At 44.6% G+C, this 27,048-nt stretch overlaps 1 protein-coding gene across 4 annotated transcripts in view; it reads right to left on the bottom strand.

Annotated features, from left to right (window-relative positions):
• CTNNAL1 (catenin alpha like 1) overlaps positions 1 to 27,048 on the bottom strand; it is a 130,219-nt gene that overhangs the window by 42,946 nt on the left and 60,225 nt on the right. For all 4 annotated transcript variants that reach the window (XM_074987908.1, XM_074987907.1, XM_074987910.1 and 1 more), the window contains 5 exons: positions 25,836 to 25,925; positions 25,353 to 25,523; positions 23,938 to 24,138; positions 17,197 to 17,283; positions 3,159 to 3,317 (listed from right to left, as the gene is read on the bottom strand). In XM_074987908.1, the coding sequence (XP_074844009.1) occupies positions 3,159 to 3,317; positions 17,197 to 17,283; positions 23,938 to 24,138; positions 25,353 to 25,523; positions 25,836 to 25,925 (708 nt within the window). The remainder of the gene's footprint in view (positions 1 to 3,158; positions 3,318 to 17,196; positions 17,284 to 23,937; positions 24,139 to 25,352; positions 25,524 to 25,835; positions 25,926 to 27,048) is intronic.

The following is a 27,048-nucleotide window of genomic DNA, read 5'->3' as shown; positions in this document are numbered from 1 at the left end:
GTGTTCCGTGGTCTCAAAAAGTTAAAGAAATACTGCTTTAGACCCTCCTTGATAGATGTTTGTCCCACCTGCTCTTAAAAATCTCCAATGACATAAATTACAAAACCTCCCTAGGCCATTTATTCTAGTGCCTAACCACCCTGACCGTTAGAAAGTTTTTACGAATATCCAACCTCTCTTGCTACAACTTAAACCCACTAATCTCTGACGACAGGACAAGGAGACAGAGACAAATTTTTCTCCCTCTTCCCTTTAACATCCTTTTAGATACTTGAAAGTTATCTCCCCTCTCAGTCTCCTCCTTCCAGACTAAGGAAACCATATTCTTTCCATCTTCCCTCATAGGTCATGTTTTCAAGACCTTAATCCTTTTTATTTTCTTCTCTGGACTTGTTCCAGTTTGTCCACCTCGTTTCTAAGATACAGCACCCAGAACTGGACAATATTCCAGCTGAGGCCTAATTAGCACAGAGCAGAGACAAAGAATTGCTTCACGCACCTTACAACACTCCTGTTACTACATCCCAGAATGATGTCTGCTTTTTTTGCAAGAGGATCACACTGCTGAAAGTTACCAGACCTCACAGTAGTAACCTGATCATGTTTTTATATATATATATATATTAGTGTTTCTCGTAGCAACTCCAACATCTACACTGCTTGTCACTTTCCATGCTAACAATTCGTGTGGCTTTTGTCACACATGAGAACTGAACTCTATCCCCAGTCTATGACAAAGACTGTATGATACGGAGGAAATCACAACCCAAAATATTGGAATGTGGCCACTAGCGTGTGTTCCTAATTTTCTGTGCACCTAGTTTGAGATTTGTAAGGCCAGATTTGCACAAGTGCTGAGCACTAAACTGCAAATGAAGTTAAATTGAAGTTATGGCCTCTCTGAACCTCTGCCAGGAGGAAGAGTTGTCTTTAGACATGAGTTCAGTGTTGTGCGTTATGGGGCTCGCAAGTTCTAATCCCAGCTCTGCTCAATTAAGTGTGACCTCAGCAAAATATACATCAATTTTCTCCATCTGCTACATGGTGTTAATAAATGTTCCCTTACTTCAGAAGAAATGTGTAAATAAATTCATTAATATTCACAAGGCCCTCAAAATCTACAATGATGAGGACACTAAAAAAAGCCAATGAGCAATTAATAAATACTTGTGTATTCACTGCAGGCTTTGGACAGTGTGCTATAATTATGGCAAATGCCACATATTGCATTATGGGGATAAAAATACTGAACAGCTGTCTCATTCCCAGAATGCTGTCCATCCTGTGAACTGAAAGAGGTAGGAGATTGGTGGAAAATACAGTCTTTAAGTACACAATCACACGATTAATACAAATGCACAATGGGGAAGAATTAAGGTGGTAAATGTAATCTTATTAACTCTGGCATTTCCTAACTTTCAAACACTTGACTATGGAATAAACATTCTTACAATGTGTTTATTCGTATGTAGTACCACCGTTTGTGTTATTTAAAAAAATGAACAGTTTACAGGGTATGCAATATCAACACATTGAAATATGGCCCTCACAGTAATATTTCCTGAGGGCTGTTTAAATTTTAAATATAATAGTTTGATGCTGTATTACATAAGTTTTTGCATTTAATCTATTTTAGCCAACATTTCTAGTCCAGTCAATGGGATTGTATAGAGTGGTATCCAAGGACAGCATTTGTCCATATGTTCTTCAAAGAAAACCAAAGTAAAGGAAAAAATTCTAGTGTTCATTTCTACAATGATTTCATACTGTACATTCACAGTTGAAGAAATATGAAAGATTAGGAAACTTGGCAACTAAAATTGAGGAGAAATTGTAGCACAAGAGTACTACAGGTTACTTATTGAAGCAGTAGTCAAAGTACAGTCCTCTGTAGACACATAAATAACCTATGCTAAACTCAGGAAAAAAATTTATTTCGGCAAGAAACTTGGTGACTACCAGTCACATGGAAAACTTCAACTTCAAAGTTCAGTTCATTTTGACTTATCTTCGAGTAACGCACAGTCCAACTGATTTAGAAACAATTGTTTAAAAGAAAGAATTTGTTGATCTACCCTGAGTAAAACGTATTTATTTTTAGGTATTGAAATACAAAAACTCACCTAGGGACCGAGGAGGAACACACAAACTATCAGCCCAAAAAGAGAACTTCTGAGAAAGTTACAAACCCATTTCACTTGTTTTATGACTGAAATGGAGTGCTCACCCCTAGCCAGCTCACTCTCTCACACACAGAGCTCTACCTTTCAGTTTGGTATGTTGATGAGGAGCAGGATTAATCTAAATGCCACATTTGGAAATTATTCCAGTGCTTCAGATACAGATACAACAGAAGCAGATGTTGAAGTGGAACTCACAGACAGAGTACTTACTTACCACTTATTTAAGTTCTTCAAGTGTATTTCCTTTGCACTTTCACCACTGTGGGATGTATCCACATGCACTGTACAACATCAAAACCTTTAAAAAAGTAATGCTTGTAGAATGCCACATGAGCATGTCTAGAGCAGCACCCAACATCCAAGACCAAGGTTACATAAAGGATGTGTGTGCCTAAATGCATCAGTACCTTCCGCCTTGCCTCAGAGTTCAAAATTTAAGGCAGAACTCTTAGAAAGACAAGCACCTTCTCACATCTATAGAATGCTTTGTTGAAGTGAAGCTCCTGAATTCCCATTTAGCAATTTGCAAGATTTTAAGTGAATTGAGCACCTAAAAATTCCCACTGAACTCAATGGAAGCTGTTTAATACTCTTGAAAAAGTGGGCTCATGTTTAAATTGTGATTTAAGAGCATAACTTTAAGCTCCTATTTACAAAAATCTTTGCCCCAATACACAGTCACAGAGGGACCCAAAATTTAGGCAATGAGGTTCCTGTGCCCAGAGCAGGCAGTAACAGGAACAGCACAGGTGAAGCCGTGGACCCAACTCAATAACAGTGGACCCACATGTTTGGTGCACTATGGAAGTTCATGCTTCAATCAGATAGGATATTCTCGGACACAGTGGAGTCCAATGGCACCAGAGATATGTTGTCTTTCATGGTTCAACCTGTACACACTGAAGAACAGCTCATATTGATACATTTAATATAAAAAGTGCCAGAACCTATTTGAAAATAAAACTGTTAACTCACCTCAACAAGCTGCTCTTTCTGCTCTGATAGCTTACAAGTGTATTCTGCCACAGCTTCTAGATTTCCTTCTGCACCTGAGACTTTTAATGAATTCAAAACCATGTGATCTGCATGGTATCTTAGCAGATCAGCTGTCAATGATGTGGCTGCATGGTGAAGCTTCAGCAGCAGGAAGGAAAAGAAAAAAAAAGCATTAAAACAAAAGTAACATGTAAATCTAACCTACAATAAAAATACATTAGTCACAGATTCAGAAGATGACAAAAAGACAGGAACTGGGGGAAAAAAAAGGGGGGGAAAAAGGGCAATTTGCAAAGAATTATTTATACCTCTGGGGCTTTATTCTACAAGTTCTATTCAGATACACATACAGTAAAACTCACTCTACTCTCAAAAAAGCTGACTATTCAAACTTTTTGTGGGCAGACAGCAAAGCAGTTGGGACAGGACAGGGGATAAGGATGTTGCATTGCATACCCTTAGCCATTACTGCAACAGACCCTCCACTGCACCTTCTGCATAAGATACTGGGGCCACCAGCTCTGTGTGAACAAGGATCAGTAAGCACCTCTTTTTCCCAAACTCATTGTGGCCTACTGATAACACTGGAAGGCTTTTTCCACTAGGTACCACAGGTGCACAGGTAGAGCCAGATTAAGGCACAGATTCTGCGGAGTTTCTAGTATCCCAGCACCTAGAGTCTCAGAACATCAGAACCTCAGCTTTCTTGAAAGAATCTCACCCTTAATGCTGCAAAGAAAAGCTTGGAAGTGTGGCCAGGTTGGGATCTAATATAAGACTAGAAATAAATAAATAAAAACAATAGCCCACATCACCTTCTTTCACAGTGGGGGTGGGGGGAAGAAAGCAACATGACTGGTGTTCAGGGGAGGAAATTCCCCCCAAAATTCCTCTTATAATCCCAGAAGCAGGGACAGCTCTCCAATATGGTACTGGGCTGTAGCCAGACAGAACCCCCCTTTTTTCTCTGCTTCATCTTGTCTCTCCTGGGTGCTTCAGCGCACCAAAGCGTTAAAAGAAACAGCTCAGCCCTGGAATGCCTGAGAGCAGTCTTTAGAACGCTCCAGAGCAAGAGACAATGGGCTAATAAACAGCCGAGCCTCGGACTGCCCTTGGTTAACTACCAGCAGTTGATTTACCTCCACAAACATCCCAGACGGAGGAAAAATCTCCAGCCCATAAAGAAGGAATGCCCCAAAAATTATCTCCATCCCACAGGTGTGAACCAGCCTTGTGAGAACTAGTGTCTCAGACGAGTTAATTCAACTGGCACCCTTTTAGATAAGGAAGAAGCGTATGTGACCCAATGGGTATAATAAATAAGGGCCTAGCAGACCCCCCAGTTGAGCTCCAATTAACCCTACCTGCCGGTCAGGAGGGTCATTGCCTCCCGAGGTCCTTGTTATTTATTGCTTCTTCCTGAGGGATTGAGTGAATGCTGGCGATGCCACGTTGGTAATGCAGGGGTGAGAATAAGACCTGTGAAGTGTATTGCTTTTCTTTTGTTTTCTTTGTGCACATTCAATAATAGATCTATGAATTCTTACATGCTAGCTATTGGCAACTAAAGAACAGAGTGTAAACCTTGTAATCTTCGTAACAAAGTACAAATCTTGTAAGCTTGCAACAAAGTATATATCTTGTAATCTTGTAACCATAACAGCTTAAGTCTTTTAGTTAAACAAGTAATTGGTTAAGTGGTAACCTGACTCTTCTTGTTACTGTGCAAACCGAACACAAAACAAAGAACCCAGCTGCTTTTCAGCTGTAATAGCCTGGTCACTGGTGGGGCGTATTGAGAGCTGAGCGCCGAGTCGTGCTGCCTCCACGGAGCAGACTCTTTGGGTACCTGTCAGCCTCCCTGGCTGCCCGCTGCAAAGGGACCTCGTCTTAGCAGTTAAAGACAAGGGTGTAGGGGCTCTCAGTACAACCTGTGGGGCACCCGTCAGCCTTCTTGGCTGCCCGCTGCGAAGGAACTCTGTCCTAGCAGTTGAAGACTCGGGTGTTAGGACCCTGGGGCATCCATCAGCCTGCCCAGGCTGCCCGCTGCGAAGGGGCTGTCTGTCCTAGCAGTTAAAGACTCGGATGAAAATAAGGGCATAGGTGGTATCTCACCCGACCATCAGCTAACATGGGCCAACCTTGTAGATAGCTGAGTATCGATGGTAATGCCAAGGCCATCTATCTTGAGGACCTGCAACTCCAAACCAGCTCCACTGGCATTACAGTACTAGGGATACTCCCAGATGTAGGTACGGTACTGCCACTTGTCATACTGTGAGTCTTGCAATCCAATAAAACCCCAAGATACGCAGGGGTTACATTCCTGCAACCCCTGCAAAACTCAAATTTTTGCTCAAGTTGGGAAGGGGAGCCAAGACCAGCTGGCCCCTTGGTTCCCAGCTCCCCACCACTTGTGGAACCTCAGAAACTGACCAACCCGCCTATTTGTCCCAGATCCCTAAATGGCCCCCCCTTGAGGATTGAGCTCACAACCCTGAGTTTAGCAGGCCAATGCTCAAGCCACTGAGCTATCCCTCCTGCTCCAGCAGGACTTCTCACCATCTCTGACTTTTATTTAAAAAAAATCTAACTTGCCCCAAATGGCACCTTCAAGAATTGAACTCACAAGCCTGGGTTTACAAAGCCAACACTCTAACCCATGAGCTATCCCTCCCACAACAAATTACATAATTTAAACTTTTAAGCCATTGTCAACTTTTGGGGGCCTGTCTCAAGATCTAATGTTTGGCACTGGCAATACTGCAGTTGTCCTATAGGCCCAGCCATGAATGGGTGAAGGAAAAAGGAGGGACTTGCATGGTGGATAATACAATCCCAGGCTACTTTATCTATTCCTGGGGCAATGCACATCCTCTCCATGCCCACCCGCAACCCTTTTCTCTGGAGGCCTTACACCTATGAGAGGCTTGGATGGGGTCCACAGGAGAGGTGTGCAGTCGTGCGGAAAACAGAGCTGCAGCATGTCTCAAACATTAACAAACTTAAAAATGGATGGATATTTTCAGCTTGCTGTACATCCTGTAAAATTACTGTATAAGTAAACTGAAAATATACACTATAAACTTTTTTTTAATACAAAGATGTTAATCTTTCTGTAACTGTCATCTACATGAAAAATAAACAGGATACTAAAATCAAACAGAAGTCTGATAATTTGACTTCAGTTTTTCTTATTTATCATAGTAATGCTGCAGTCTTCGTTATATAAATCTGCTGAATATTACAAATAACATGCTTGAACAACCACAAAACAATCTATGGAATTGCAAATTAAATGGAACAACAGTTCAAGTAGCAATCCTCATTAGAAACACACCACCCTCATTTTATTATTAGAAAGTACTAACATTACTTATTGGCAAATCGAAGCAAGCAGAGTTGTAGCACCTTAAAGACTAACAATTTTATTTATTGGGCACAGTGGGTCTTACCCATGAAAGCTCATTACTTAAATAAAATTGCTGGTCTTTAAGATGTTACAAGACTGCTTGCTTTGTTTTGTGACAATACAGACTAACACAGCCGCTCCTCAGATTGTTTACTGGCAATTGTAAAAGTTTGGTTTTCATTTTTTGCCTTTTTATTAGTACATTCACATGTCCTGTAGTAATTTTATTTGCCTACCTAAATTAGTGCCAGGTTTTCAATCAACTGCAATATTAATTTCTTATGGTAAAGGATTATGTAACATTGCCTGTGCTATCAATGTTCCTATGTTCCAACCCAGAGTTGGTTGCATTGCAGTAATTAATGTATAATCATTCTCACAAACATGCTGTTTGTATCACAGGAGGAACTGGCAGCATGCCATAATCTCTAAACATTCTAAGGCCAGACCCCAACTGCTGCTGTTCCAATCACCTAACTTTAAATACAATTTCAGAAGACAAGCAAAAGTTTATCTTTTTTCCCAAAGAAACTTCTGTATTGAGTTTCTAGAACAATCTTTAAACAATGGAGATATTATAGCTTCTGGAAAAAAAAAAGATTCTTTCATAACTGAAAATGTTAAGCAACCTTAATATAGGGGTTGCTGCCAGGTTCTAAAACCCCCCAGAAGAAGAAATCTGGATGCTGATGGAACAGTTTATAGATGCAGGAGCTGGGGAACAGGGTCAGATTTCTCAAACACACCCAGAATTTGGCCCCAGAGGACCAATTTCTCCCATCCAACCCTACATTCCTTCAAAAGTTCAGGATAAGAAACCCTAGAGCACAAACAGCTAGACAGTATACAATAGCCTTACAGCATCACAGAAAATTAGGGTTGGAAGAGACCACAGGAGGTCTTCAAGTCCAAACCCTCCTCAAAGCAGGACCAACTCCAACTAAACTACCTCAGCTAGGATCCAGTTCTACTGAGAGGTGTTAAACCTACAGCCTTCACAAACTCATTATTAAGCAAGCCTTCAAACCATGCTGAGAAGCTGCAATAGTGAATGTAGAACACGTTTACTTTATCAAGCCTACTGAAACCCAGTTAACACCACTGCCTCTGAATTTGCCGTATCTTTGATCCTGGATACACTGTGAATAAAATAGGGCTTCTCATGAAAAGGTTACCCACTGGATAAGTGTTTTATATACCCTCTTTTAGTGGTTGGTTTATAGAGGATAAAGAAAGGTTACTCACCGTAGTAACGGTGGTTCTTCGAGATGTGTCCCCGTGGGTGCTCCACATTAGCTGTCGGGCTCGCCCGGTGCCGCAGATCGGATCTTCCAAGCAGTTTCTGCCGGACCGCGCATGCGCCGGTGCGCGCCGCTCCCTTGCGCGCTCCTGGCCACGTGCGCGATCCGGTCCCCGCCAGTTCCTTGACCAACCGCCTCGGATGCTCCTGCAAAACACTAAACAGAGATCCGAAGCGGGGAGGATGGGCGGGTAGTGGAGCACCCACGGGGACACATCTCAAAGAACCAACGTTACTACGGTGAGTAACCTTTCTTTCTTCTTCGAGTGTTCCCGTGGGTGCTCCACAGTAGGTGACTACCCAGCAGTAACCCAAGATAGGAGGTGGGTAATCGGATTATGTGCAGCTTGTCCCCGAGAGGACCGCTGTCGACAGACGGGTATCCTCTTGGAATACCCTGTGAAGGGCGTAATGTTTGGCAAACGTGTCATAGGATGACCAGGTCGCCGCTCTGCAAATGTCTTTCAGCGCAACGCCCTTGAAAAAGGCTGTTGATGCCGCCACTGCCCTAGTAGAGTGAGCCCTGGGCGTGGCCAGTAAAGGAGTCTATTTGAGTTCATAGCACATTTTTATGCAGGATACAATGTGCTTCGAGATTCTCTGCGAAGAGAGACCTTCTCCTTTCGATTTGGGAGCGAGAGAGACTAGGAGTCTATCCGTTTTCCGGAAGGACTTGGTCCTGTCTATATAGAAGGCTAGCGCCCTCCTCACGTCCAGGAGGTGTAGGCGCGCCTCTTTGTTAGAGTTATGAGGCTTTGGATAAAACGAGGGTAAAACAATAGGTTCGTTAATATGAAACTCAGAAGAAACTTTAGGAACAAAGGCTGGATGCAGCCGTATGGTTACCGTCTCCTTGGAAAAAACAGTGCAGAGTGGTGTTGCCATAATTGCCGCAAGCTCGCTCACCCTGCGAGCTGACGTGATTGCGAGAAGAAAGGTCGTCTTTATCGTAAGGAGGCGGAGGGAAACCGTGGCCAAAGGCTCGAACGGTGGTCCCATTAGCACATTAAGCACCAGGTCCAAGTTCCACGAAGGTGGAAGTGGTTTCCAAGGGGGGTATAGGTTTACCAACCCTTTGAGGAACCTGGTAACCATGGGATGGGCGAACACTGTGTGCCCTTCCTCTTCATGTCTGAATGCTGAAATGGTGGCAAGGTGGATCTTTAATGAGGATAGTGAGAGTCCTCCTCTCTTGAGGTCCACTAAATACTCTAATATTACAGATATAGGCACCGAAAGGGGGGCCAGCTGTTTGGTAGAACACCATGCCATGAAGCGAGTCCATTTCTGCTTGTAGGTCTTCCTGGTGGAAGTCCTCCTGCTACTTTCTAGGACTTCTTGCACTTCTTCCGTACATGTGCTCTCGAGGGAGCTGAGCCATGGATTAACCACGCTTGTAGTCGCAGGCCTTGGGGGTGCGGATGCACTATGGACCCCTGGGCTTGTGAGAGCAGATCCGGCGCCACCGGAAGGGGCATCGGTGGACGGTCCAACACGCGCAGGAGTAGGGGGAACCATTGCTGTCGATCCCACGCTGGGACTATCAGGATAATTCGGGCTCCTTCCCTCCTGGCTTTCTGCAAGACTGTGTGGATGAGCACTGTGGGACAAAAAGCGTAAAGCAGGGGGACCCTCCAGGAGATCGCGAATGCATTCCCCAGGGACCCCCGTCCTAGTCCCGCCCTGGAGCAGAATCGTGGGCACTTCTTGTTGTGTTGAGCAGCAAACAGGTCTATCTGGGGAAAGCCCCATGCGTGAAAAATCGGTCGTAGCAGATCGGGATGGATCTGCCACTCGTGCGTGACTGCGAAACGCCTGCTCAACTGGTCTGCCTTCACGTTGTGAGCGCCTGGTAGGTACGAGGCTTTCAAGGTTATATTGTTGGCGATGCACCAGTTCCACAACCGGACTGCTTCCGCACATAAGGCACGGGACCGAGCTCCTCCATGCCGATTTATATAAAACATGGTGGAGGTATTGTCTGTACTGATCCCGACTACTTTGCCTTGTATACGGTCTCGAAAGTGTCTGCAGGCGTTGAACACTGCTCTGAGCTCCAGTATATTTATGTGCAGTGACTGCTCTATGGAGGACCACAGCCCTTGAGTCACCTCTTCGCCCATGTGTGCTCCCCACCCTATGAGGGAGGCATCTGTAGTAAGAAAAACCAATATTTGTGGTTGGTGGAAGGGTACCCCTGTTAGCAAGTTCTTGGGGTTTACCCACCATTGCAGGGATTTGCGCACCTCTGTTGTGGGCGACACCACCCTGTGAATGGTGTGTGCTGCCAGTTTGTATACGCTCGCCAGCCAGTGCTGCATGCTGCGCATGTGTAACCTGGCGTTCTGTACTACGAACGTCGCCGCTGCCATGTGGCCCAGCAGCTGTAAGCACGTCAGGACCGGCACCGTAGGGCTGAAGGTGATGACTTGCACGAGGGAGCCGATGGCCCGAAAGCGTGTCTCTGGTAGATACGCTCTCGCTGTAATAGAATTTATGCGTGCCCCTATGAACTCTATGTCCTGTGTGGGGTTTATCTTTGGTTTTGCCAGATTGATAACCAGGCCAAGCGAAGAGAACGTGCCTGCTGTGACGCGTATCATGCGTAGTACCTCCTCCTTCGAGACCCCTTTGAGTAGGCAGTCGTCCAGATACGGAAATATAAATACCCCGTCTGTGCAGGTAGGCTGACACCACTGCCAAGGGCTTGGTGAAGACCCTGGGGGCCGAGGAGAGACCAAACGGTAGGATCTTGTATTGAAAATGTTCTTTGCCTACCATGAACCAGAGGAATCGTCGGTGAGCCAGATGGATAGTTATGTGAAAATACGCGTCTTGTAAGTCGAGGGCTGCGAACCAATCTCCATCATCTAGTGCCGTAAGGATGGAGGCGATTGTGATCATCCGAAAGTGTTGCTTGCGCAGGTACCGGTTGAGGCCTCGAAGATCTAAGATGGGCCTCCAGCCTCCTGTCTTTTTCTCCGTGAGGAAGTACCTCGAGTAGAACCCTTTCCCTTGCAATTGCTCCGGCACTCTTTCCACTGTCCCTATGAGCATGAGATGGTCTACCTTCTGCTTGAGCCTCGCTACGTGGGAGGCCTCCTGGAGGTCGGGCTTGGATGGAGGTCGTGGCAGTGGGAGTGACTGGAAGGGGATGGCGTACCCCGTGGCTATGATCTCCAGCACCCATTTGTCTGTGGTGATCCTTTGCCACTGGTCGTAGCATGGTCGGAGGCGATGGTGGAATAACCGCTTCGGATGACCTTGTGCGATGGTAGTGATGGCGCAGCCCTGGATCTGTGTGTCAAACTTGTGGCCTTTGGCCCTGCCCCGAGGACGCACAGCTCTGTTGGGAACGTCGCCTGGGAGTTCTGTACTGCTGGTGCTGTTCATGTCGCCCTTGCTCGTAACCCCTGTGGTACTGGGGACGCTGTTGCTGGTACCGTCTTTGTTGAGGGTAGTACTTTTTCCTTCTATATGGAGGGGTGTAAATCCCCAGGGTCCTAAGTGTGGCTCTTGAATCTTTACTGGAATGAAGGACCGAGTCAGTTGATTCAGCAAACAGCTTCTGCGAGTCGAAGGGAAGATCGACTATCTTTGCCTGCAGATCCCTCGGTATACCCGAAGTCTGGAGCCAGGACTCCCTTCTCATCACCACTGCCGTAGCTGTGGAGCATGATGCTGTGTCCCCAACATCCAGGGCGATGTGAACTCCCGTCCTCGAGGCCGTGTAGCCTTCTTGCACGATGGCCTTGAGCACCGGTTTCTTTTCCTCTGGAAGCGAGTCCATGAGGGAGGTTAACCTAGTGTAGTTGTCGAAATTATGGTTCGCTAGACGCGCTGCGTAATTTGCCATTCGCAACAGTAGAGTGGAGGAGGAGTAGACCTTTCTGCCCAACAGCTCTAGCTTCTTGGCATCTTTGTCTGTTCCCCCTGTCTTGAATTGAGATGTCTTTGATCTTTGTTGCGACGACTCCACCACCAAGGAATTTGGTTGTGGGTGGCTGAACAGGAACTCCATGCCCTTCGCCGGCACGAAGTATTTCTTATCCGCTTTCTTGTGGACAGGCGGAATAGTCGCGGGGGTTTGCCATATCATAGTGGCGGACTCCAAGATTGCTTCGTCAAGCGGTATTGCTATTTTGGAGGAGGCCGGAGGTCTCAGATTTTTGAGGAACTTATGGTGTTTCTCTTGCACCTCTGCTGTCTGGATGCCTTGCATGAAGGCCACCCTTTTAAACAGCTCTTGAAACTCTTTGAGATCGTCCGGAGGATGGACGTCCCCCGGGGCCGTAGCCTCGTCCAGGGAGGAGAGCGAGGAACCACTAGGATACGCCTCTCTGGACCCTTCCGGTTCCTGTTGGTGATGGTACATCTGCTCGCTGGAAGCTTGCAAGGGAAAATCTCGGGGTTCCATAACCAGTTCCCCCTGAGATACTTGAGTCTCTGTCCCTGTTCGTGATTGCCCTCGGGGATACGGGACCGTCTGTGGGGATCTTTCCCTGGTAGACTGCCGGTGGTGTCTATGCCCCGCGTGATAGGGGCGACCATGGCAGCATGGGCACTGTTCTTGGGAAGGTGACCTGGACCACTCCCTTGGTGCATACCCTCTGCGTCTGGGGGAGCGAGATCGTCGAGAGACCTGGAACACTGAAGAGAGCAATTTGTGATAGTACTCCAGCGGCTCAAACCCCAAGAAGGGTGAAGGTGGTCCCAGCCAGGGCGAGGCTGGTTGTAAAAATGGAGACGGGGGCTCCGGGTAGGCTAGGGGGGACCCCTGCCTTCTAGTTGGAGTCTGCAGCATGAGCGGAGGGCTGAGAGAAAGCAACTCTGCAGCCCTGTCTGGAGAGGGGCTGCGGCGCCTTGTTTTGTGTGCAGCCTTCCCCATCCCTTGAGGGGGTGGCTCCGCCCCCTGACGTGCAGGGGATCTCAGCCCTGTCCGCGCCGCGCTCGGCACGCTCATGGGCGGTGCCGCACGGGCAGTGTCCTCTGGTGCCTGCAGGCTGCGTGCCTGCACGCTCTGCACCGTCGGTTCCCTGGGGGTCGGTGCCGCTGCCTGCGGTGCCGCCGGTACCGACACTTGTTTAGCCGCCGCCCTGCCTGCAGTGCAGGGCGGCTGTTTGATTATCGGAGGCTGAGCCGCCTCCACGTGGCTCTCCGTGCCACCGCCGATCAGCTGTTGCTACGGCTGGGGGCTGTGCGCTCCTCCCGTCCCACTCGCTGTTGCTGCCGGCAGGGATCGGGCTGGGGAGACTTTCCTCCGTTTTTGCGCTGATGGAGTGAGGGAGGCGGCTTTCCTTTTATGGGCCCCGGAGGGTCCTTCCTGCTCCGGCACGTCTGGCTGGAGGGCCTTGTCGAATAGCAGCATTTTAAGCCGCATCTCCCTGTCCTTCCTTGCTCTGGCTGTTAATTTTGCACAGAAGGAGCATTTCTGCGTGACATGGGACTCCCCAAGGCACCTTATGCAGTGACTGTGCCCATCAGACGCCGGCATTGCCTCTCGGCAAGACTCACATTTCTTGAATCCTGAAGAGGACATTGTTGGTGAGTCTTTTAGTTGTTAATGTGGTACTTAGCACCTTCTCTGTGCTGTTTTCCCCCTCTCCGATAGCCTGCCGCGGCAGGAGGGCTAATGGCCCTAGGCTCCTGGCCTCCAGTGCTCCGCTTGTTACTAAGACTGGACTGAATGCCATCCCGCTTGTTGTTTCTTGTTTTTGTATTTTTTTTTTTTTTTTTGAAAATAACAACTGGCTAATTTAACAATAGACTAAGAACTTGAAAACTTTAAGAAAAACAGTTAAAACCACTGAATACGCTAACTTGGCCGTAGCCTAGTCGGATTCCGTCTGCAGCCGACGGCGGTTAAGAGGAACTGGCAGGGACCGGATCGCGCACGTGGCCAGGAGCGCGCAAGGGAGCGGCGCGCACCGGCGCATGCCCGGTCCGGCAGAAACTGCTTGGAAGATCCGATCTGCGGCGCCGGGCGAGCCCGACACCTAATGTGGAGCACCCACGGGGACACTCGAAGAAGAACTATGCTGCTGCTGCGTATGTGGTAGGAGTCTGTACTGCAATGTCGAAAGGTTAAGGGTTTAAACTCTGTTGACATTACATTAGTACTAAACAATTTTTTTTACTTTTTTTTAGAACAAACAACAGAAATATTAAAAACTGCTTTATAGGAAAGTTATTTCAGGTTGTAATGTCAAGCATTTCCTGTGCATAAGGAAATGAAAAATTCTGCTTTCAATGCAGAATTTGAATTGTGTGCAATAAACAAGGCATAAGACCATCCACTGAATGGATAAACAATAATACCAAACAGTTGCCTCATTCAACGGAGCATCATCCACCTTGTGCACTGAAGGCGGTAAACATGTCATGGGGAAAAATAAAACAGTGTATGGCCATTTAATTGAAGATTGAATCATTGTATTTATTTATGCATAGAGAAATCAAATTAAGATTTCCTGAACAACCTAAATTCTCACACTTCTAGCTTTCAAGGTCTTGACTTAGCACCTAAAAAGCTATTTTAAAGTAGTTTTTGTATGTAGCAGTATTTGGAGTGTTTTTGCATTCTTCAAGATAAAAACCACACGGGATGTCAGATACTGTTATGAATAATTGCAGTTCCTACACTAATGAGGTTGGTATACAATTTCTTCTAAGATTTTTAGATCTCATTTTAACAATATCTATTGTAGCAAGGTACCTGAAAAAACATTTTTGAAAGGCACATATTCAATATATTTCATAGTGAAAATAATTTTTTTCAGTTGCAAAATGCAAAAATGTAAAGGAACTGCAAAAGCCATTTGTTCAATTTTCACAACTACATGTGGCTCCTGTAACAATTACCAGTCAACGTAACTCCTGGTTTCTTAAAAACCTGTGATGAAAGTATTACCTTTTATATTACAAATTGTTATCAGAGTTATGCAAGCATCCAATAGCAAAATCTGGCACTATAATGGCAGATTATATCATGTAGTTATAGCTGTCTTGTCCCCAGGATATGAAAGACACAAGTTAGATGAGGTAAAATCTCTAAGGGGCAACTTCTCTTGGTAGAAGGTACAAGCTTCCAAGCTACAGACAGCTCTGCTTCATATCTGAGGAAGGAAGCAGTGTGTCAGAGCTAAATATAAATTGGGACACAAGCTGGTCCACTAAAAGGTATTACCTCACCTTTCTTGCTTGTCTACGGATTGTATATCTGTTTTTGAAAATGTACAACCTGTTCCAGCCTGTTGACGGAGTTTTTAATTGATTTCTACCGCAGCACAGGCCCCATATTTGGGAAATTCACTACCGATCAGATTGTAACATTTTATATTTTGGGGGGAGCATTATGCAACGCCCCTTCCCTCATTTACATACAGTTATGATCTTGCATATAAAATATCAGGGGAAAGGCTATGATCTGGTGAAAGACTGTTCTGTCTAAACATGTAATTAGTGCATATGAAATTTGAAGATTGTGTTGGATGGATGTCAGGAAAACATGCTGTGAGTTGGGGAACGGGCCTGAAATTAGCTCCCCAGCAACAATGGCAAAAAAAGTAACCAAAGCCCTGGCAGATGTCAAACAATTATCAATAACAATGGTCCAGCAAGGGAGTTACAAGACAATAAGTCACCTGCATAAGGACACAGTAAGGGAATGGTTCAACCTTGCGTTTGATCTCAGCAATGCCCACCAGGCATGCCTGGAGTTGTGTTCTCCAAGAACATGGGACTGAGAACAAAAAAAGGAAATGCAGGCCCCCATGCTTGGCCTTTCTCCTCCTGCTTCAAGCAACAGGACACTCAGAAGACTCCAAAAGAGAAGAATGGCCCGATTTAAGGGACAAACCTGTATCTCAAGGACAACTATATCCAGTGGGATAAGAAAAACTCCTTAATCGAGTTGCTGTCCAGTCTAATAGGATACAGAGTTTACATTGCAGACTTGCATTTTGTGCTAGTGAGAACTTTGACTTTTTCCCTATCACTTTTAGGCTACGTCTACACGTGCACCCAACTTCGAAATAGCTTATTTCGATGTTGCGACATCGAAATAGGCTATTTCGATGAATAACGTCTACACGTCCTCCAGGGCTGGCAACGTCGATGTTCAACTTCGACGTTGCTCAGCCCAACATCGAAATAGGCACAGCGAGGGAACGTCTACACGCCAAAGTAGCACACATCGAAATAAGGGAGCCAGGCACAGCTGCAGACAGGGTCACGGGGCGGACTCAACAGCAAGTCGCTCCCTTAAAGGGCCCCTCCCAGACACACTTTCATTAAACAGTGCAAGATACACAGAGCCAACAACTAGTTGCAGACCCTGTATATGCAGCACGGACCCCCAGCTGCAGCAGCAGCCAGAAGCCCTGGGCTAAGGGCTGCTGCCCACGGTGACCACAGAGCCCCGCAAGGGCTGGAGAGAGAGTATCTCTCAACCCCCCAGCTGATGGCCGCCATGGAGGACCCCGCTATTTCGATGTTGCGGGACGCGGATCGTCTACACATCCCTACTTCGATGTTGAACGTCGAAGTAGGGCGCTATTCCCATCCGCTCATGGGGTTAGCGACTTCGACGTCTCGCCGCCTAACGTCGATTTCAACTTCAAAATAGCGCCCAACACGTGTAGACGTGACGGGCGCTATTTCGAAGTTACTGCCGCTACTTCGAAGTAGCGTGCACGTGTAGACACAGCCATAGTCACTTAAAATCTCTCTTTTGCAGTCAATAAACTTGTTTTGCTCTTTGTCTTTACCAGTGAATTTGCCTTAAGTGTTCAGTATCTGCCCACGTTTACAGACTCCACTCTTCATGGATGAGCTGGTAAACCAATTAATCAATCTACACTGCTCATCCTGGGCAGGGCAAGATGGTATATTTCCCAAGGTATAAGGCTGGGAGAAGTGGGGATGTTGCTGGTACCTTTCTCTGTGTGGGGCTCTGGGAGCATTTATGCAATACAGTTTGGTGTGGGGCACCACAAGCTCTTGTGTTGATGATAACTCCTGAAGAGGTTTGTTGGTTGTCACCAGAAAGGCATCGTGGAGAGACAACCCGGGCTGGCGAGAGTTAGATGGAGTCCCATAGTGTCAGGCTGCACCCTAGGGATTTCATCACACAGATCCTGCAGCATTTACTTACATCAACAGTCCTTACTCTTAGAAATGTATAAGATGTATACTTAAGCTGATGTGTGTGCCTTTGCACAGGCAGGTCCTTATTTTACTTTGTAAGTATGAATATAAAAGATTCAAAATCATTTTCTTGTTGGATTTATAGAAGCTGTACTTACTTCTCTTCTGAGTTCATTCATACACTGACACATTTTTAGTATGGATATTTCCAAGTCTTCTGTGATATCCTTTGTCTTCTGGTTTTGCTACAAAAAGACAAAGATGTACAAATTATCCCAGGCTGTATTAATACAGTAATTCACTTCTAAGTACAGCATTTTCTTTTCTTTTCTCTAAATGCACAAAAAACAAATTAGTTTATATTAATAATTCATTACTACCGAACCTATTGATTCATCTCTGAATCAAAAGTCTATCCAGAAAACCCAGACCGTCAACTTTATTTTCATTCAAAAATTATTCTTCCGTTTTGAACACTGTGTCTGTCTGAGCAAAAAGAGGGTCTTTTAAATTCCGTATCAGATATCAAATCTTTATAGCTGTGCAACTGTAAGACAGCTACAATCCTTCCAGGTTTTAGATGCCAAATTCTACAAAAACCCTCACTGTTCAAAATAACGTTTGTCATTTTAATTCAAGAGCAGTGTTCCCTCTAAGCGGCGCCCAGCAGAGAGCCAGGTGCCACCCAGCTCATGTGGCAGAATGCCCAAAGCTGTCCACTGCTGGCAGCACGTGTTTCTATTGGTGGCCTGCATCTGCACATGCTTTGGTGCACGCAACAAAATTTATCACACACATGGATGGAAAAAACTTTGAAGGAACCTTGTTCAAGAAGCTTAATAAATAACAGAATAGGATAAATCATTTTCTATGTGCTACAAATGTCATAAGTTTATATAATATTAGAGCTGCTGCTCTAAATCCTTCATTCCATTTACACAAAACCAATTATTTCATCTTTGGAATGCATATATTTGTGAAACAAGACAACCTGCACAGGACAGGTAAAGCTGGATGTACACTGAGGAAAACAAAGATAGGAGCTAGAAAGCTTCTCCTGCTCCACAACTTGATGAGGAAAATAATTACTCTAATTAAAGGCATCAACACAAGGTGGATGTGGTCAGATTCAAACCTTGTCTTGACTCACTAGCTTTACAAGTACAGAGAGATGAACAACACAGATTCTGGATTGTGGTGTGGCATAATTTTTCAAAGGAATACCAGTCCAGTCTAATTTTTCTTTCAAAACACATCTTAAGCCAATATTCCTGATTGTTCCATGTCTACTGAATTTCTTTATACTTTCTCTCAATTGTCCTCCCCAGAAATGTATTCTACAATATCAGGGGCTCAACTAAAAAAAGAGTCTCAGGAAAGTCTAAACTCTTACAGTACTCAGCAGATTTGCAGGAAAGAGAGAGAGGTATCTCTGTTTCAAGTCCCTTTCACTGGAAATTGTCAGTACCAACAACACTGAGATCTTTGGAGGTAACCTAGTAGCATGAGATGGCAGTTTTTGGCAGACAGTACCTTTAAGAAAGAAGCCTCAACCCTCTAGACGAAAGTGGTCTTAGTGCAGAGTGGCATGACTACTCTTTTCTACTCGTGTACATCTTTATGGATGGTTTCAGAGCACTGGAAGCACCAGTCAGCACTGGGCTATATTCCCTATGAGCATCAAATGCACACTCCTCTTCTGGGGCAGGGAATCTCACCCAGTTCCAAGGGAGAGGGAGAAGCAGTCCTTTTCTTGCAAGACCAGCGCAGTGATGTCTCTTTATGAGGGCATTTCTCCTTACTCTCTCTGTTTCACTCTCTTATTGAGTCCTTAGGCCTGATGCAGGAGCCTGATTGGGGAAGCGCAGTTGTTGGATAGGCACTGCCTGGAGGCCACAGCTGATGTGACAGGACAGGGGAGCAGGATGTGATAGGGGCTTTATGGAGAGCTCCATTAGACATCAGTGGAGTCTAAACCCCCATGACTTCCTAGTGAGAAGATGAAACAGGCAACAGATCTCACGCTGCAGAGGTATCTGATTACGCAGGGCAGTACAAGCAGCTTTAATATTGGCCACTCACTGTGAAGACCAGAGGGCAGGCCAGGCTGGGTTTGAAGCCTGGAACTCTAGACTGAGTAAGTGCCCTAACAGTAGGGAAAGCCCCTGATTCTCACGATCACTAAACTAACTGCTACGAAAACTAATTTTCATGTCAAAGTTTGATCTAATATTTGAAGGCTATGGATCTAGCGCAGCTCCGTCTCAAACCACAGGCAACAGAAAAGATCCATAGAGGCAATTGGTTTGTGCCGCCCCTTTATGCCCTCAGCTGGAAGTACAAGGAGGCACAGGGCATATATGCAGACAAACAGATTCTGCCCTTTCAAGAAACTTCTAACCCCAGGAGCACAGAGACCAAACAATGCTACAGTGACGACCCTGCTCTCCCCCTCAACCCCCCGAACACCACTTAAAGCAGAAGCAAAAATGTACAAGGGATACAATTCCTCTTGGGCTTTGGTGCATAACAAGTCACCCGTCTGAAAAGAAATCCTAACCCAAAGAGACTGCATGTGGATCACGTGCTAGAAGGGCCAAATGTATGGTGTCAAGGCACACAACACAATAGGCTCCTTAGACCTCAACCTCACCTTCTGCAGGAAGTAGATTTCAAATAAATGAGTCAGTCTGCAATTCTCAGAACTACTGTTTCAGGATCTCTGCAGATGCAAGCAGGCAATTATACTGCTGACATTTTAAAGCTTTTCTTGGTACCCAGGATTAAATTTAAAAAAAAAGCCAGAGCGTCTGATCTCATCATGTGACTCCAAAATCAGGACTAAGGGCCTACAAGGCACATGCCTGGCCAGCCCTGGAAGCGGCAAATACACCCAGCCCTGGAAGCGGCAAATACAAGGATGGAATATACCACAGCTCCCATATTTAATGGGAAATCAATACTATCAGACACAAGATGAGTCCCTTCTGCCCAGATATACAGGGGCAATGGATCCTAGATAGAAAGTCTGTTAGATTTAACTCCTTACAGCCACCCCTTCCTGAAGTCAAGAGGAAGCATGGAGACTGAGGGGGGAAAGTCTACAAAATATCCCCACCACAGACCATGTGAAGCACCTGTGTCCTGTACGAATAAATGCCTAAGAATGGAAGCTTTCTGAACTGCCGTTGGGGTTTAGTGACTACTAACAGAGGGCTAAGTAAAGCTTCATCTTGCTTAGGACTCCCCAGAAGCACCTGTGGGAGGTCTTTAAACCATGCAGAAACAGAGGAGAGAGAAAAGACCTTTTTATCTCTTGCCCCAGGACCAAAGCATTTAACTTTGCCTTTTCCTGGGACACAGAAAGCTTACTCAGATCTGTGGTTTAATTGAGCACTGGATCCAGGAATGTGTCAAAAAGACTGCCAATTCTCAGCTGTTGCCTGGAACAAGCCAAGACTGAGAGGTACAGCATAAGCCCTGAAATAACCCAATGAATTTAATTATACATCTGTATAGTTCCAGTACTTGGGTTCTTGAATCAAGTGGATTTATAAAAGGACCGTAGACCAATACATCTCCTAGCTACTATGGCACAAAGGAAATGAGGACAATCTTGTTTTATCACAAGTACCAATGATGAAAATTCTGGCCTTTTTTTTTTTTTTTTTTTTAAATCTAATAGAGTTGAAGAAGGGAAGAACAGTTGAAGATTTCTGAACAGTCTCTTAAAGCCCTCTAGTGTCAAGAGCTTTGTTGAACATCTAGCTACTACTCAACAATTCCTGACACTGCTGGTTTTAAGGGACAGTGTCATACACAGGACAGAAGTCAGATCTGTCTCCGAGCAATGACAAAGGAGAACGTTACAATGAATAGCATTTTGACAAAAGGTGTTCTGCAGAATACTCTCAGAAAACGTATACCCTCTCTGTGTATCCTTAAGGCCAATACACAGCTGTAATTCTTGAGGAGGAGAAATAAAGCAGGAAATGGCTACCCACAGAGATGCACATACGGGGCCATAAAAGGACAAAGCCCAGTAGCAAGTATTTCAGGCATTAAGTATGGCCTGTAGCTGATACTCCTAACATATGTCGGCAAGGACCGACCACTCAGAATTAAAATTGTTTCACTAATAACACTGACAGAGGATACTAAAATCCCCTTTCATATTCTTCCTTTTTAAAGCATCTTTACTAGGCAAGTCTTCTCATGAGCAGGCTATCTCCTCAACACCTGACTCATAACAGACAGTTAGTTGCCCCTGATATTCAAGGTGTTCAGTAGTTTATAAGCTCATTAAACTACACTACTAATGAACACAACTCGGAACTCCCGACTACAGACTGAATTACCCAGGCAGGAGACAGAGGAATGAGGCCTCTCCTTCCTCAGTATATGGGACTCTGAAAGCTCCCCTTAGTGGCTTTTAGCTCTGGGAAGATACCTTAAAGAAGACAGACTGCATTCAGACCAGTTATACATATTTGAAGAGGCAGAGGCCTACTGTCTGAAGCCTAGAGTCACACGAGATAGTGACAGCAGACAGGGAACAAACATCAGCAGCAAAGGCTCTTTCCAATTGCAGTTCCCAGAGAAAGAATAACTGAAGAGCCAACGACTGAAAAATAACCATTGGAGCAGCATCCCACTAAGAGCATGTCTTCGCTTCTGCAAAGATCAACCTGGTGAGGGTCAATCTTCCAAAGCTCATCTCTCTCTCTCTGGCGTTGGCAGTCGACCCCTGTACTCCTTGCTACTGCGAGGATTAAGGGTGGTTGAAGGGAGAACCCCTCTGTTGACCTTCCTTAGTTACAACAATCAAACAAGTCAATTTCCAATATGTCGATTCTAGCTACGCACTCACCATAGCTAGAACTGCATGTCTGAAAATCAATTAATTTTCCTAGTACAGACCAAGCCTAAGAAATATGAACATCTCTGGGCAGACAAGTACCCAGTGAGGATCATCCTGGGAGCTGGGGATTACGGGTGTAGAATGAAGAACTACCAGACTCAGGTCCACTGTGCAAGTTGAGTGTGTTTGGTCTGATGGCTTAGCAAAATCCAGGCTCAACAGCCAGGGGATGGAGGGAGGCAAAGCGGGCAAGCCCCACGGCTCAGCAATTCAAAATGGCTCTCAGTTGCAGCCACTGCTACTGCAGCAGGGGTTGGAGCTCCAGGCCCTATACATAGCCACCAAAGCAGAGAGCGCTGGACAGTGCTAAGGACTGACGCCCACCTCAAATGGGAGGGCCAAATCCAAACGTCCCAGTCAGGGAGCCATAGCTGAAACCCCAGGATTTCAACCCCAGGCTGGGGGCCTGTAATTGAGCTTCCCCATCCCCTATCCACACTCAGCCCTCAGACCTGGGATCAACTCCAGCCCTGAGCACTGGAGCTCTGGCAGAAGTCTAAACCAGCTGCGGTGACACCATAAAACGAGGTTGCAACCTACTTTGGGGTCCTGGTCCACTATGCTAGTGTATTCTTCGACGCCCTAGTAGGAGTCACATACACTCCTGGTTCAAAAGCTTTAGATATCTGTCCATCATTTTTTTTCTAAACAAACATTAAATAAGGCTTCTAACTGGACAACAGATTAACCCATTATTTTCTGAAGTGTGGGACACACTGCCTGGGAAAGGGTGGAGTAATAACCTGGGAAGGAGCCAGGCCTCTTAATTATTCTCCACAGCTTCAGCTTCCATTAAAAATGCCAGTTTCTATTTGTTAAGATTAGGAAGAGAACAAAACCCAAACACAAGTGATGCCTGCCCCATTGAGCAGAAACTCATTCTGATTAGACTTTCAACATCACCTCAGGGGCTGACAGGGTTGCACAACTGTTTTCATATGCCTGAAAGGGAATTTAGCTTTCAAAAGTTGTGAACATTCTGGATTAATCTGTACACTGAATTTCAGTGAAACAAAATAAAATTGAGCTTCTTTACCAATTTAAAAACTCCACAAGGGAAAAAAGTATTTTTAAACACTAAAAATACTGGAAAAATAAGACACATGACTAAGTGTTCTATTAGTACGTTTTAATATATTCTGCTGGTTAGCACATTCTTTTTAATTAAAAAGCTAATCCTCTTTTTTTTGAAAGAGGGAAAATAAGTATCTCACTAACTCAACAGTATTTTTTTTAATCAATTAAGGAATAACAACTGGCTCCGAAAGGAGAGCCATGCAAAAGTTCACAAGGATGGCAGCCAGAATTGAGAGCATTACATGGACAGAAAAAAAGCAGGACTAAAACAATAGAACATTACAATATTCTAAAGACTGCCACAGTGATGTAGAGAACTGGGGTGGAGGTCACCACAATAAGTGCTTGTTGCTATACTAAACACAATTCTGTGGCTGTGTCTACACGTGCCCCAAACTTCGAAATGGCCATTTGCATGGCCATTTCGAAGTTTACTAATGAAGCGCTGAAATGCATATTCAGCGCTTCATTAGCATGCGGGCGGCAGCGGCGCTTCGAAATTGACGAGCCTTGCCGCCGCGCGGCGCGTCCAGACGGGGCTCCTTTTCGAAAGGACGCCACCTTCTTCGAAGTCCCCTTATTCCCATCATGGGAATAAGGGGACTTCGAAGTAGGCGGGGCCCTTTCGAAAAGGAGCCCCGTCTGGACGCGCCGCGCGGCGGCAAGGCTCGTCAATTTCGAAGCGCCGCTGCCGCCCGCATGCTAATGAAGCGCTGAATATGCATTTCAGCGCTTCATTAGTAAACTTCGAAATGGCCATTTGCATGGCCATTTCGAAGTTTGGGGCACGTGTAGACACAGCCCGTTTTCTTAAAAGAAAAGAGGAAATGAGAAAGGGGCTAAAAAAATTGTTCTTTCAAAAGTATAGATGAAAAGATTTACTTTGCTAAAAAGCTCTTACAGCTTGCATCCACACTGACACCAGCTGCTCTAGTTCCACTTTAGCCTGCTTTGACTGCTCCAAGATGCGTTCTCTATGCTCATGGCTGGTGTAGGCAGAATCAGTAAAATCTTCTGTGTGTTCCAGAATGAGTTCCAGCATTGTAGAAAGATTCTCCTTAGACAGAACATAAAGATTCTCCCGAAGACCTTCCACCTTATTCTGAAAAGGATAAAATTCAATTCCCTGTGAATTATTCATGTAAACGTTGATAGTGGATGTGTCGTGCATTTTCTCCCACCTTTCAGCTTTCCTTTAGCCTACTGTTAGGCACTTTCTGCCAATGAACAATTATTTTTTTTACCCACCACTATCCATTTTGTTTCTTCACCCATTAGCACCATGAACAACATAATTTGTCTCACTATTGAAACAAACTGCAAAAGTTATGACTATTTCAATACTTTTTGTACAGTGGCTATTGTGAAACAACGTGGCATTCACATTTTGGGAAGCTTTTTTTTTTTTTTTTTTTTTTAAAAACACACCTTCCGCATTAAAAAAAAATTATAAAAATGTTACATACAGATAAAAGCAGATATTCTTGGGCAGCCACATCATCGTAATTTTGACCAAATTTTAGGTTGGGAACATAGGGGGAGGGAAAAAAAATAAGAATATCACAACCTCCAGGTACTGGATATATTAAAAAAAAAAATCAAAGTAAAGAGGCAAAGGGCCAGAAGAGCCTCTCATCCACTGCCGTCCTGAGGAATAAATCTTGGGCAGGACAGTCTGTCAAGTGTTCAGTTAATACATCCATTTAATCAGAAACATGTTCACAGTGGGAGGTGATAACCAATGGAATTTTACCAGCCCAAGACTAAATGAACAGAAGAAATGACTTTGGAGTGACTTCAAAACGATTTTGTTCTATTACGCCCTTTCACAGAAGGGTGGTGATGTTAGCATTTATTACCAATTACCACCTAGGAGCTTGTTTAGCACAGTCCCTGATGAGAGAAACTCTGGCTGAGACATTACAGGTAGATCTACACAGCACCCTAATGCCCAGATCTGTGTGACCAATGTGTGCAAACTGGCCTTTCTACCTCTGTACTTGACTCTTCAGAATGCACTGGGAACGCGGGTCTCACAGCCATGCTGGTGTACCCACACTGCAGTAAGCAGTCACAACTTCACAAGGTTAGCTTTTGTGGACGTATGGACTATTATATCCCAGCATTTTTAGCACTCCTGCCAGGGCTCGATTCCGAAAGTGCTGTGGGAAAACTTGTCTGTCTGTCCCACAGGAGTTAATTAGTACTTTAGCACATCAACACAGCATACAAATCTATACATATTTTGAGCTGCATGCCTGCATTTTGGAAGTGGCTGAAATGTTAGCACAATTATAATACTGTCCTTATCCTTACCTTGAATTCTTTGATGCTAGCATATATACACATGGGGGGCATTTCATTCTCTCCACTGGGTCTAGAGTCCGTTACAATCTCTATTACCTGCTCCAAAGATAATCTCATTCGGTGAAACACTCCTTCTTTGTTTAAACGAGCAGATTCACAGTCAGGATGCCTCAGACATGTCTTTAAAAATAAAATGATCATATTATCCAAAAGTCCACACATATTACAACACAATAAATACTCCTGCCTATGTCCCACCTAAAGGAAAAAAACTGTCACATTATTACAAATTCCTTCAATTAACTTAACTTAACTACACACAACAACACTTTTAGTGTTACTTATACAAAACCCTCTCCTCAACATCATTTTACATTCAGATTTCTCTTGTTGCAATCTTTATAAATACAGATGGGGAAACAGGGTTACCTTATTCTGCAGCTACTATAATCTGTGGTCCACCAACATTGAGTGAAGTATGTGAAGTCTTACCTTTGAAGCAGTGAGAAGCATCATGGTGCATTTTTCAAGAACAGCCCTCGCTGCGGCCATTCTAGCTTTTTTCGTTTCATCCTTTAAGTCCTACGTAAAGGAAATTTAAAAAAAAAAACCCTGAATATTCTTGGATGATAGCTAAAGAAATCACATACTTAAAGACAATGAAAATAAAAAGTTTGCTTTTTCTTTAAGCTGCTTTATGATGTGTGAGCCTTGAAATATTAGTCCATTCCCACCAGACAACTTCTTGGAAATCTGGAGCACATTCAGAATTATGATATCAAAAGGTACAAATGAATGAAACTAGAGCACCTGAACAGGAAACATTTTAGATCAGACCATTCCTAAACCGTATTTTGTTTCTGGTAACATCCACTTGAGTCAAACTGCTAGAAGAAAAGATCTCTGATATATTTATTTTCCTAGACCCTCCAGCTACATCCTAAGAAAACTCTTACTCCTTAAGTTTACTCGTCCAAAAGGAGCCCTCTTGAAATGCAAGACCTGACATTCTAATGTAAAAATCAAATGAAAAATCCAACCCAAAATAAAATTGTGTGAAAGAGAGAGAGCTGGATCAAGAGAGGGAGAAATCAAATCCTCAGTGCTTCATAAAGCAAATAAAAAAGTGTAACCTCAGCACTTTATTGTTAAACCGCCTTTGAAAAAACTTGCTAAAATAAAGAATGAGACGTTTTTGTAAAGACGCTATAAATTTCTTCTTCTTTTAAAACCAATAGTATTATATAACCACAACCTTGGTGGTTAAAATAGTAAACTTGTAAAGTTTTACTTGATGAAACACCCAATATTAGATCTCGGAAATCTGAACACCTACATCCTATTACAGTAGTTCAGGATGCTGATGCCAACTACCACAATCTCACCTGTAGGCCCAGGGAACTGCTTTTTTGCCCTTCATTTCCACTATGCCTATTTTCATGGGTTTATTCATCTCTCCATCAAGAATTCTCTGGTTTTTTTTTTCCTTCTCTTCCTGTAATAGGCTCAGAATATTACCAAAATTGTATGTCCTTTCCTTTGGGGTCTTCAGGAAGGCCCTCTCAGCTGTTCCCTCCCACCTGTGCTAGTTGGGCATCACATTTTCTTCCATAAGTGGACAACTACCTTCCCGGAGGCTGTTCCACTTAAGAGGCCCAGTCAGCAATAACTGAGACTCCAGCCCTATTTCCGTTTCTGGGCTCTA

This window comes from Carettochelys insculpta, chromosome 2 (genome assembly GCF_033958435.1).
Source record: "Carettochelys insculpta isolate YL-2023 chromosome 2, ASM3395843v1, whole genome shotgun sequence".
NCBI classification, from domain to species: domain Eukaryota; kingdom Metazoa; phylum Chordata; order Testudines; family Carettochelyidae; genus Carettochelys; species Carettochelys insculpta.
This window is presented reverse-complemented; position numbering and strand designations above follow the sequence as displayed.